The sequence below is a fragment of the Chanos chanos genome, chromosome 4 (assembly GCF_902362185.1).
Source record: "Chanos chanos chromosome 4, fChaCha1.1, whole genome shotgun sequence".
NCBI lineage: Eukaryota > Metazoa > Chordata > Actinopteri > Gonorynchiformes > Chanidae > Chanos > Chanos chanos.
The window spans coordinates 19577947-19591386 of record NC_044498.1 but is presented as its reverse complement, the minus strand read 5'-3'; the positions used below and the strand labels follow the sequence as shown (position 1 = coordinate 19591386).

The 13440-nt window shown below is 41.1% G+C and overlaps 1 protein-coding gene and 1 non-coding gene across 2 annotated transcripts in view; one reads left to right on the top strand and one right to left on the bottom strand.

Moving 5' to 3' along the window:
• Window positions 1–13440, top strand: part of brf1b (BRF1 general transcription factor IIIB subunit b) — a 54695-nt gene that overhangs the window by 2709 nt on the left and 38546 nt on the right. The window contains exons 3-6 of the mRNA XM_030770742.1: window positions 5976–6056; window positions 8638–8811; window positions 11170–11201; window positions 12093–12165. Of these exons, the coding sequence (XP_030626602.1) occupies window positions 5976–6056; window positions 8638–8811; window positions 11170–11201; window positions 12093–12165 (360 nt within the window). The remainder of the gene's footprint in view (window positions 1–5975; window positions 6057–8637; window positions 8812–11169; window positions 11202–12092; window positions 12166–13440) is intronic.
• Window positions 6382–6453, bottom strand: trnad-guc (transfer RNA aspartic acid (anticodon GUC)). The gene has a single exon. It is a non-coding gene; the product is annotated as a tRNA-Asp (tRNA).

Sequence of the window (13440 nt, the reverse complement as noted above, 5' to 3'; positions counted from 1 at the left end):
CTCAGAAAACTGTACAATTTTTGGTTTTAGGGAAGTTGGGCCTTTGTAGTTAAGTAAGTAGCCGTCAGGAGTTGTTGCTGTCTTTTCATTATCAGACCCTCCGTCATCACTGTAGCTGGGAATGATAATGTCGCTTGGAGAACTGAAGGCTCCTGTATTGATTCTGCGTAGTGGAAGAATATCATCTTGCACAGAACCAAAATGGATGGAGTTATCAGACACATGTTGCAAATCCTGGAAATTGGGGTAGCCTTTTGCAGAATACGTGCTACTGTCTGTGACTGAACCATACTTAATTGGGACTTCATTAGCCATTTGCATGTGGGTTGGCTGGTAGTTTGAGATAGCGGGCCTGTGGTAGACAGATGGTTGGATGGCACCGCCACCATGGGTAAATTCATAACTCTCATGGGTGTGCAAGCGATTGGTAGAATGTTGGTCATCATGCCTTTGAACAGTTTGTGGCTTTCCTCCATTTTCAGTCAGACCAGAGTAACTCAGACTGGGTTTTGTCCTGCTCTCTCTTTGTTTTGGATCAGAAAACTGGACACTCATAGGGTTAATATAGTCTTGCTGTACACAGGGGGAGGTAAGCTTTTGCCCATCTTAAATAGAAAGGAAATTACTGTATGAGTGCTCATTACCACTTTATGCTGACAAAATCTTACCATTTCCCCCTCAAGTCTTACCTTTTGCCTCAGAGCTTTTTATAACTTCAGTTGTCCCAACACTAGGCATATCTGTTGCAAACAGGCTACCAATAAAAAGTCTGTTACTGGAATCCAGTGGGTAGAAGCATTGCACTGTGAGCCTGCAAGAGTAAATAAAATAAGTCATTTATAGCCAAGCAAAAAAGGTTCATTTCTATTTGCCATTTTTCCATACACCGAGTTCTGATGCCACTGGTCAGAAACTCAAATTAGCCAAACAACATTTAGAACATTAATGATGCTTTACTGACTAGACCAATATGTATACCTGAATTTAGAATCTCTTGTGATGGCTGAATCCTCATCAGTAATGATTACTCCTTCATACAGGATCTCATTCTCATAGACAACATAGGAGTCTGTAACCTGAGTAAACAAGCAGACAATCTTATTCACTTTTCATCTCTACATATAAAGAACCTGTTTAAAAGCTAGAGGCCATACCACAACTCTTGTCCCACAGGTGTTTAAGCCAAAGGAGAAAAGGACCTTTGTCTCATCATTTTCTTTTGGATGGCAGGTTTTATCTAGGAGAGTTGTTTGTCCTGGTGGCACTTTTGGCCAGGTTGTTTTTGTTGTTGCTACAACAGTCATCTGTCCATCATTTGAGCAAACTAGAGTGATAAAGATCAAGCGTAGTTATTGGTCAGAGGCTTGAATGTATCAACAAATATGCATAACCAGAGCTGTGGAGTCAAAGTCATGGAGTCAGAGCCAGAAGCAAAATTGGGTTACTGGAGTCGAAGGAACCAAATATTAAATGAGTCAGAGTCGAACGTTTTGTGTACCAATGCCACAGCGCTGTGCATTGATACTTGCTTACCTGTTAGATTTCCTGTTTCAAACCGACAGCGTTTTGTTTCAGATTTTAGGACCTCCAATGTCCTCGAATCTCTTGAGAGAATTTCAAAGGTACCATAAAATTCTTCCAAGCTTATGTCCTGGAGGCAGTGAGCTCAAATGTCAGTCAGATTATTCAAAGTAATTCTGAAATACATACACAGACTTGGAGAGAAAATGTCAGTTGTTGCATTTTAATATTCAACCAGAAGATGTAGGGGAATTTCTTTACCTCATACTTGAATCCAGGACTGAAAAGTGGAACCTCCAAGATCATGCGCTCACTGTAATTTTTTAAGGTGTAGCCATGTTCCTTCACCAGCTCTGATGTGAGGGGTAGATGTCCAACACCAACCTCCCATTGATATCCCAGTCTTGGATGGGTCATGCTAAAGATGATGCCTTTGTTTGTGCAGAGACCATTAACATCCGGAAAAACTTTTGTTCAGGATTTAAAAAAAAAAAAAGAAAAAAAAAAAGAAGGTGTTGAATTGCAAAACTGTTAAACAACTGACAGCAGCCAATCAAGACTAGCCAACACTAGATAAGACTCACAAGGTTCACCAAGATATGCCACAACAGAGGCAAGATGATAAAAAGACTCCTCCTGGGGTATGACCTTCAGAATATACATTATGTCCAATGAAAACTGAAGAACATCCTTGCCTAAATGCTATTTAAAAAAAAGAGAATGAAAGTGAGTTTTGTGCAAATCACTCAAGTTACAGCTACAGTTAGAGGTACAGATTAAATTGATTAAGAGATGAGAAGTCATGTCAGAAATCAACAGAATCACATTTACTTGCCATTCTGTCCACCACTTTGTCTTCAAAGGGAACCTTAATAATATAGCCGTGGGTTGTGTTATACAAAACTCTTGTGACCGAGTAATCCTTTTGAATGTCCTCTGATAGAAACAGATGAGCTTTATTCAGTTTTAGTCCTTGAAGCATCACATCTGGAGCCAAGTTGCCCAGTAACACAGTGAACACCTGTTCATCAGGAATTGTTTCTAGAAGAGCACAAATCCAGTTAGTCTCAATTTTCAACCAAGTGCAAATCCAAAAGAACATTCAGAAATGATTAAGAAAAAAAGCTGCTCTCTCAATATAGTGTTTATAGGTTGTCCCAAGTGCAATAAGCTATAAGGCCATCTGCAGCAAATTCGGTCGGTACATCCGAGAATGAGTCTCACGGTCTATGGTGAATGGAATCCGGCAAAGCAGTGGTGTGTCAACAGCTCTGCGTGAGCGGTATCTGGTGTCCACTTCTGAGCCATCCGCACACAAGTGTGAGAAAACATGCTCATAGTACAGGAAAATTATGAAGGTCTCTTGGTAGATGTTATTTTCTACCAAACTCTGCAAAGAGGAATTCTGGATCATCTCCATGTTCATAAAAAGATAATTGTTTTTTTTGCTGGAAAATAGGATGCGTTTGATTTAGCGGTTCAATGATTTTTTTGGTTTTACAAATTGCTCATATTCTCTCCACATTTCTCATATCTCCTCAGAACTGCAGTATATTAAACTGAAACAGTAGTTCTCTTCTCACCATTCTGTACCCTCCCTCAGCACCAAAGGGTACTGCCACATGCACTGTGTTTCCATCATCCTCCAGCATGTAACCTCTGGCCTTCCTTGTATTTTCATCTAAGAGACGGCCCTCTACACCCATGCTGATCTGTTTGCTGATAAATCCAGACAAGTCACTCACTAATGGGGTCATTATTTTAGGGACAGTCCAGGACAAGTTTGTTCCATCAAATGAACCAGGATCTGAAACAGGAGTAACGTGAAGCCTTTACGATAGTGAATAAATAGGTTGGGTCTTCTGAATCACAGCACTCAACATTACATTTAACAACTGAACAAATGTTTGCAAAAAAGCACATGAATTTCTAAAGATGTAGGATAGTTCCAAGTTAAGTTTTAGGAACGTATTACCTTAGGATTTACCGAGGTGTTTTTAAGGTACGTACTAATTGTGCAAGCTGCAGATATGTCAATCACTACCATCATCCATTTTTGCCTGAGGAACACTGTCGCATGGATCACCTCCACTGCAATGCCATTAACCTGGGAGACAAAGACCAAGAGAGTGCATAAGAGTTAGGGTGTGGCTTGAACCTGTAAACCCCATATTCTGTTAACTTCACCTACCGTAATGGTCTCAGAGTGTGGCTGACGGTAGGGAGAGCGAAATACTGCCCTGTTTGGGGTCACATCTAAGACATAGCCTAGCTGACTGGCAGTATGGATGGACATTGGCATATTGTTCTGATCCTTCAGGAACATTATCTGCCAGTCGGAAATAGCAGTTCTTTTGGCCTATAGGGGGATAAGATCTGAATTTTTAAAAGAAAACCAGGCTCGAGAATTCAGTTCACCATTTACTCCAGTATAGATCATTTTATTTTTTAAAGTGATGTAGTTTTGACGCTTTCATGGATAAACTGCACAGATACTCTGGTGCAGCTTTCTTTGATGACCTCATTTTATGATTCTTATCAAAAGCTAACTTCAGAGCAGACAGACAAATTTTACAGAACATATTGTGGAGCCCCTTAAATTTAAGTGATATGACTGCCTACCATAAGGAATGCTGCTTGCCAGGCCCCTTTGGTTGCTCCCTCACTCAGTGTGCATGGTGAATCTCTGTTCACTGTAACCTAGCAGATACAAAACCTTTTTGCTGCTGGCAGGGACATGGAACAGTTGAGGTGCATAAAGCTACGAGCGAATTCTCTTGTCTCACCTCCATGTAGTTCTCTTCACAGATTACTTCCCTCGTAGACAAAGCCAGAGGTAGAGTACAGGTCTCTGTCACAGGATGCCTAGTCTTTCGCCCCTCAGGATCTGTCGCAATTATGTTCAATCTGAATAGAAACGACTCATCACCCTAAATAAGTAGCGGAGAAAAATGCAACAGGCTGAGGTTGTATGAACTCAAATGTTAAGCCAGCTTTTAGTAGTATTTCAGACCTATACCTGGTTTTCAGTGTGGCAGGAGAAATATGAGGCTCTTAGGGTTGCACGCCCACTCATCTCAAAGGTGCTCAGTGTGTAACCACACATGGAGGCATAATCCTTGTCAATGAGGTATGTGCTGGCTGCATCTGAGAAAAGACACTTGTCATTTCACACCTCTTCTCCCACAGAAAATTTAACAGCTGTGGCCAGGAACTGATCAACTGTGACTGCAGATTCAACCTCTACAGTCTACATTAGCCACCTACCTATAGCTTCAAATTTAGGTTCGCCCCCAGCAAAATCCAGATCAATAGACACCCACAAGTAACGATCACGACACTCAACCTGGATGGCTCCTGCAGAAGATAAGATTTGCAGAATAAGTTAGAAGCCTTTAGAAGCATGATTTAAGATTAAATATGTTGCTGCATGCAAATAGATGAATTAACACATGCATAGTAGCAAAATAAATGCCAAAGTAAAAAGAACACAAAAAACAATTCTTCAGCATAAGTGATATACTGTACTATTTCAGAACTTCTCTTTGTTTTTACACCAACCTGGTAGACCACGGTCACCACTCACATTTCCAAGTAGCCTTGAGCTAAACAATAAAAGGCTGTAGGGAGAAAGAGTTGCAGAGTTTTTTGTGAACCATGTATTTCCAAGATTTGTATCACACCCTCTCAGTCATTTAAGTAACTCTTAGTTTTGAAAGTGATCCTTTAAACTTACCCAAAGTACAGTTTATGATTCACAACCATGATCTGGCAAACAATACTCCCTCACTAATCAAAAATGAATACAACTTTATAGTTTACCACTTGAAAGTAAAAGCACCAAGCAGTATGCCTGTTGCTTCACAACTTCCTGTGAGTACTGGTTCAGGACTCTGTGGGTGCTTCTTTTATCAATAACAGGTGTTTTAATTAAAACAGTTCTCAAGGGTTCTCAGGTGCAGTTATTTGGCCTTCTCTGCTCCAAAAGTGTGTAGTAATAATTATTCCAGCAGAGGGCACCAGGGGAGCATTTTATCTTTAGACGTGCTGCACCACAGAGTTACGAATAAAGCCTTTCTTTTTCGTTTCAGATGTCAGTAGATGGCCCTGTAGCGCAGATTTTGAAAACAGTCAAAGATTTTTTTCAAATTAGCCTTGCTTTGGTGAAAGGATTGTGTGAAATCAGTCAAACCTCACCATTTGAAACGTGTTAATAGTTTTTAGTGTTGTACTTGTTAAATGTTTCATTCACATAGATTATGCTCTTTCATATTTTGAATATGGCAAATGCATTTCTTGAGCTGTTTTGCTGTCTTACTGTACTCTGCATTACTCGGATGCCACCAATGTCAGTTCACAGTCAATTGCATGACATCCCTGTTTGTCACTTCAAGGGTCACACTTTGATATAAATTTGAGCTGATGATAAGTATATTAATGAATTTTTGCTACAGGTCCTGCGAAAGCCCCAGTCCTGGGGAGTGGGTTCCACACAAGCCTGGGAAAAGAGTCTCGCGCTCAGACTCTACAGAATGGTAGGAACCCTTACATCTGCTTCTTGGTATTTAGAATCTCTGTGATCACATACACACACACATTGTGAGCAGTGAATACAACCTCTACATTCAACCCATACATCCCAGTAGTGAGCACACACACAGGATCAGTGGGCAGCATGCCTGCGCCCAGGGGCAGATGTGGGTTAAGTGCCTTGCCCAAGGGCACTTTCCCATGGCTGTTCACCCACTCCCCTTGCCCCCATTTTTCCTGCTGGTCCCGGGGATTGAACCGGCGACACTCTGGTCGTAAGCCTACTTCTCTAACCATTAGGCCTTGGCTGCTCCAAAATGTATCATTTGTCTCCCCATCGGGGAATTGAATCCCGGTTTCCTGCATGACAGGCAGGGATACTCACCACTATACTAATGAGGACACAGCTATGAACTGATGATTGTGTTGGCTGGTCTGTTTAAAAAAAAAAAAAATCATTTAATGACTGTTCAGTGAAGTTTAGTCTCATCGCATAAAAAGGTAATAATGGATCAATCATTGATAACTCTCTGCTTGTACTGCAATAGACAGTCCATAAAAACAGTTCAAAGTACTTTGATATGTCATGGCAACACATTTAAGTGTTATCTACTGTAACTGTTAGGCATACCATGTGTAGTTGTTCATTTGTTTCCTATGCTAGTGATATTGTTATAGCGGTTATATTAACTATAAGCTTTTTTAGGAGTGTTTTGTAATTGCTGTGTGGAACAATAACTTACTCTTTGTCTACTTTTTCCCCCACTGTATCTGATTGTGTTTTTTTGTAATCAAATGTTACAGATTGCGTGAATTTAGATACAGTATATGCATGTGCTCAAATATGTGTATGTGTGCACTTTGTGTGAACATCTGCTTAAACTGTTGAAGCATGGGTCTACGTAATGTCTGATGTGTGTGTGAGAGAGACAGTGTTTGAGACTCACTCAAAAAAGCATTCTTTGAGAACTGTAGAGTTATGGTCTATGGCAGTTGAGTGCGAGTAACCACAGATCACTGACAGAACTGAATGGTCCCAGTGCGCTCCCCACACCTGGACCATCTCCACTCTTCTCCTCTCCTCGCATTCTCCCCTCCTCACTGACTGTTCCAGCTGCAGTCACACATACCCAGCCCTGTGCTCCAGCCAAAAGTAGTCCTCCACCTGGAGTTTCACATGATCTGTAGGGTTGTTCTGCAGCTCCATGGAAACATGCCTGAATCAGCTAATCAAAGATCCTGAATAGTGTTTGAATATGCAATTCAGGCGTGTTAGGTTAAAGTAGGGGAAAAACAGAGACATGCAAGAGTGCAGCTCTCCAGGAGGAATGTATATTCTCAAACTATACTGCCAGAATAGAATTTGAACAAAGGTTTTGTAGAGTTGTTTGTTGTACTCAACATAGCTAAACAACCCACAGTGATTAAATGATCTGTTTATTTATTACAAATATGCCTGAACATAAGGAAACTTCAAAAAACTGTCAAGCTGTTTCATGATATCGTTCACCCATTCAGAAATGACGCCAGCGGCGCCCAGTGTCGTAACAGAGCCCCAGGCAATGTTTGTAAAACAACCTTTCTTAGCGTTGCTTACGTAATCTCAATGCCGCACAGACGTTAAGAGGGGTCAGTGCAGAACTGCCTGTTCATCCTATGGTGTGCAGAGCATGAAAACCACCCTGAGATTAAGCAGGCCTAGGGAGTGTGAGGGGAAATGAGAGGACAGGCACACAGTGGCTCCTGAATAGAGGGATTACACTCTTAAAAGCTTTCAGGGTTATTTTTGGAGTTGGCACAGCGACATGCCACTCTTCACTCTGTAGCTACGGGGGGTCCTTGAATCTACACCGATGCGTAGAGTGACTCCCGATTCTTTATCTGTTCTTATCCAGCTCTTTTTCATAACAGACGCGTTCACGGTGCCCATAACATTCTCCAAACATTTAGAATGAGTGAGAATGAATGAACTATGAAAATTCGATATAAGAATTAAGAAATGGTTTTGTCCTGAATTGAGACCTCTGATATTACTGCTGATGTTGAGCTCCTAACACTAGAGACCAGACTGAGTAAACTCGAAATGTGCCCAGTAGAGCATCATTTAAAGTGAAGGATTCTAGATAGGACTTATGAGATGCATAAAACTGAAAGCTATAGTGCTGTGTAGACTATGGAGTTAGATATTTGTAACATAATTATATAAAATTTACCAGAGTGCCCACAGTATGTGTTTGTGTGTAAAAATAAAAGACAGGCATTGTACGTGTGAAGTATAAAGGTTACAGATGGTCTCCGCACTCGGGAGTAAACAGCTGTCTCTCCGCCCAGAGAATCACAGGGCGTGTGTGCTTGTTTTTTTTTTTTTTTCCTCCAAGGCCCATTACGAGCCTGTCTGGATGTGAAGCGTTCTCATGACATCACTGCTACTGGAAAACCAAACACCTGCCTGTGAAGTCATGCCTCTGTCTGTGTGTGTGTGTGTGTGTGTGTGCGCGCGCACGCGTTTGTGTGTGTTTGTGTGCGTGTGTGTGTGTGTGTGTGTGTGTGTGTGTGCGCGCGTGTGTGTGTGTGTTATGTCTCTAGGGAAACGGCAGATCCACAACCTGGGTAGCCAGCTGCAGTTGAACCAGCATTGCCTGGACACTGCATTCAACTTCTTCAAAATGGTGGTGAGCAAGCACCTCACTCGTGGGCGCAAGATGACTCACGTCATTGCGGCATGCCTCTACCTGGTCTGTCGCACCGAAGGCACACCACGTATCCTTTCATCCTGTTGAGAAATCCCCCCCTACTAATTGCTTAATTATGGGTTCATTCTCCCAGCAGAATCAGAAAACTATGTGTGAGCTCACACTAACCTGTCAGAATTACTGACCTGCTGGTTTGCAGTCAACCAACAGTGGGAACCACTCCCCTTGGATTCATTTTAGATACCATCTCACACTTTCCTAACATTTTTTTTTTTTTAGTTAAGGTTTTGTTCGGTCCATATTTTGTTCTTGTGGCTGCTTCTATATGGAAAAAATATTATATTTGCACAGAAAGCATAGCCTAATTTGACCATAACCATCTATTATTATAGCTCTACCCTATATGGTAATCTGCACACAGACATGTGAAATGCGTGTACTTGAAGTAAACAAATAAGTACTAATAAATAGCTACATCTTACATGTGTTGGAGACACAGTAACTATTGCATGATATGTGTTTTTTTTTTTCCTGCAGTGACGGTGTAAAGAAATGATGTATTCTATGTACATATACAATTTTCATATAATTTTTCCATATGAGCGCTGTGACCAGATGTTGTGGGATTAGAGGACAGTTTACTGCTCCTCCAACCTAATATCAAACTGTAAATCATAGCAAAGGGACCCCTCTGAATTCTCTGCATCTCCCATTGCTCTCTTACCTCAGAAACGTTTACACTCACAGGACTGAGTTTCTGGTGGGACATATCTGGCTAACAGGGGAACGTCAGTGCAATATGTGAAAAACATTCTGAGAATGTCTTATTCAAACAACGCACGAAAATGCTCTTTATGTAATGTAACACTGTACAGATGTCTTAAGACATTTTAAAAAACTAAACCATTTGACTGATGTGAGTTTTGTCCCCTTTGTTTCTTGACTTTACTTTTGTGTGGACCAGTTCTCACAGGTACCTGTGTTTACCTTACTTACCAGCCGTGGACCTGGGTTTTAGTTATGGCTGATTATAGGCTTAATGTTGTCTTCGTCGTTACGGATAGAGCAGAAACACTGAGAGATAAATGAGAATTAATAACAGCTGATAATATTCTTTCACGAAGAAAACAGTCTGTGTGGTCTCCTCTCTCTTTGTCTGTCTTATGGAACATTAGTAGTCTTTTCAGCTCTTTGTGATAATCAGCTCTTGGAGAAGGCTTTAACTCACCACACTGACATTTCAGCAGTACAGTATACACAAAAGCAGTGTGTACGTATCTGTGTACCCTATCTCTCACGTTCACACTCGCTCATACGCATGCAACTTCCCTCAGCTGATGTGAATACGCCTGGGGGCTTGTGTTGCAGCAGGCAGGGCTGTGTGTGCGGTTCATTGTCGAGTGTTTCCATTAGGGTGTGGTAGTCTGGCTCAGGGGGTTGGGTTGGGCTCATTCTCAATGAGACGCAGACTCCAGAAGAGATTCAGTGGTTTATCACTGAGCTTAGGGATAAGTTTTGAAATGTTGGTGATGGTGAAACAATGCCAGAACTTTATGATGATAATGTGAATTAATGTTGACTAGTTTAATTGGTTATGCCGCCACCAGACTCAGCCAAAACATTCAAAATATTTAGGGCATAGAATTGTTGTAGAAACGGATGGAGAAACTCTATATTAGAGCGACAGCGGTAGTACATATAAACCATGGCAAATTTACGATTTGTTTTTAGCAATATAACAGTTATTAGCTATATATCATTCTTTGCATCTTCAGAACACAGCCTACATGAAGTTATATGTCTGTTTTAATTCCACTTATGCACCCCCTTCCACATCTCCACACTACTACTACTACTACTACTACTACTACTACTACTACTACTACTACAATTACTGGCTTCATTAGATCTCGTCTGTAATTAAGACCCTAACACTGATCGCCTGCGCCATCTCCTCATGACGTGAGATTATCCTTTCCCTTTCAGACGTGCTAATCTCTCCACACTGAGCGTTAAGGGCATTAATCACCATGGTGATGTGTGTTCCTCTCAGGTGTGTGTGTCTGTGTGTGTCTGTACGTGAGTGTGAGCGAGGCGCGTGCCAATCAGGTGCGAGGCAGCAGATGGACTGAGTGAATCCCTCTCTGGCTATAAAGAGCAAAATCCATGCCAGTGGCTTTGCAGAGGTGGATTAGCAAAGATGTTTAGCACAAGCCTAAACCAAAGCCCAGAAATATCTATTACAGACTCAAACTCAGGACACATGTATATTGAAACAGATTTACAGTGAAATCGGTTTGGGGTTTGTGGTGACTGTGGAACTGTTCAGGCAATGTCTTGATGTTGTGTTCTTGTCTCTGTGATATATTGTATGCTGCTTGTCTGGCTTTTATTTCTTTGGCTGTCCTCCCTAACTGACTCCCAGATATGCTCCTGGATCTGAGTGACCTCCTACAGGTTAGCCTCCACACATTTTAATATCATAACATTTTAATACGTCCAAAACTCACCTGCCAACTTTGCCGGAAATGATCAGTTTCTTAACTTTGGAATTCTTAATGAGTAAAGATCCATGTTGTCAGCTAAGCAGCAATTTTCTGTTCCCATGCAAATTTGGTTGGTTGAATCTAAAACATTTGGTGGCTCCAAGGAAGCACAGTCAGCGTCGGCCACAATGAGCGCCTGTGGCATGTGACCATGGAGCCCTTTCTGAAAATCTTGAATAATACATATAATGTTCACAGATAAATTCAGCAATGTGGCAGCAAACCGTGGACATAATAATGGATAATGTGTAAAATCAAGTTTGTTCAGGGGTGGAGTTTATAATGCTAGATGTTCCGGGGGAGGCATTTTAGGGAGACACAGCTGGTGCGGCACTTATTTTTACTCCCCCAGCTGTCGAAGGGAACGCTGCTCTCTAAACCTCGTCTGGTATTAGCCGGGCGTCAGGAGAATGAGCTAGAGTCAGGCAGAAGTATGCCATAAATGCCAAGCAAGTGCAGCCACACCCGGGACTGACTCCACCCCACCCACCATGAGTTGCCAGACTAACTAGAGACCTGATGCCTGGGTTATGACCTCTGGTCTTTGCTGGGGGGGTGCTTAAGTGCTTTTGGCTTGTGCAGAAGTGACCGAGCAGGTGTTGGCACAGCATTTAAAGACATGGAGCCATATTTATGAACATCATTTTTTACATGCTAATGTGATTTGCTTGTGGAAGACCTGTAACGTGACAAGCTGCATAAATTACTAACCATGTTACATTTTTTTTTTTTTCCACAAGCTGTGATATGTCTTCAGATATTTTGTATGTCTCAGCATCACATACTCTTTGCATTTCCGTAGGTGAATGTATACATCCTGGGGAAGACCTTTCTCCTGCTGGCAAGGGAACTCTGCATCAATGCTCCAGCTGTCGGTAAATCTCTCTTTCCTCTGTCGTTTTGTATCTACTTAAGCAAAAGTTTAGAGCACTGTACTTGTGGATGCCTAATGTACCTTCACATTTTTAAGACAGCCAAGATTGAGCGTTAAGCCAATGACTGAGTTAGACTGGTCATTATGATGCCGAATGAGGGCCACCAGCTGTGCAACCATGACCCTGTCCTCTTATCCTGATTAAGGAATAATTATGGTAATTTTTGGCCACACTTGAAAAGGTTTTCCCTATCACATATGCACGGAGTTGTAGATTGTTTCTATGGACATAACCACAGCGTATGACACTCATCTGTTATATCAAGCAACCATTCATACCCGACTTCTCCGCTCCATAAAAAGAGTAATGCACTTCTGTTGTTATTCTGACTCATCAAATGAAAACGAGGAGCGGTAAACAGAAGTGAACTACACAGCAGAGTGCAATCTGATGTTAGGGTGCTGTGAGTAATCCCCACAGGCAGACTGATAAGCTGGTTTCCATGTGTAGACATTTCATATTCAGCTGTCTGACCATAGAAAATCTGCCATTAAACAAAGCAGCTCATCTGCTTTCTGTTTGCTAAACCCTCAATTAGAATGCAAATGGCATTACAGCATATTCTGTGAGCTGAATACAAACAGTCCCTCTAAATAGTTTCCAATGCAATCTGGCCTTGATATTAAGTCACTTTTAACAGTCTTACTTCAAACCTAATTGTAGTTTCTGTGTTATACAATTTATACAGTTCACGCATTAGGTTTGCTGTATTGTAAATAAATATCAAAATTGTTTTGATTAGATAGAGTTAAGAGAAAACTTTTAAACTACACATGGCATGACAATACTTCAGTCCAAAAAACTCATCTAAGAATTTATCTGTATTGCATCACATTCATAAGAAATTAGGCTTCTGCTATAGCTCATTAATGTAGTGGTCTTGAATCAAGGAATAAGACAGAGCAACGACTTGGTGTCACAAAAACCTTTATGATCTGCAGTTCTGTAAGCTGCACACTAATACAAGACATACCATTTGTCAGTCAGCATCAAGCTGTGAACAAATTAGTCTCAAGTTATGTACAAAACACTTCACTCTAGCGGTTATTCCCCACCAGTAGTGCAATACAACTATTCATTTATTTATATTTTATATGTATATATATATATATATATTTATATATTTATATAGGTCTGCATGCTGCAGCATCAATAATTAAATCAAATATATTTCCTTAATAAATAAAATTGGAGAGCATTCCTTCACTCAACATT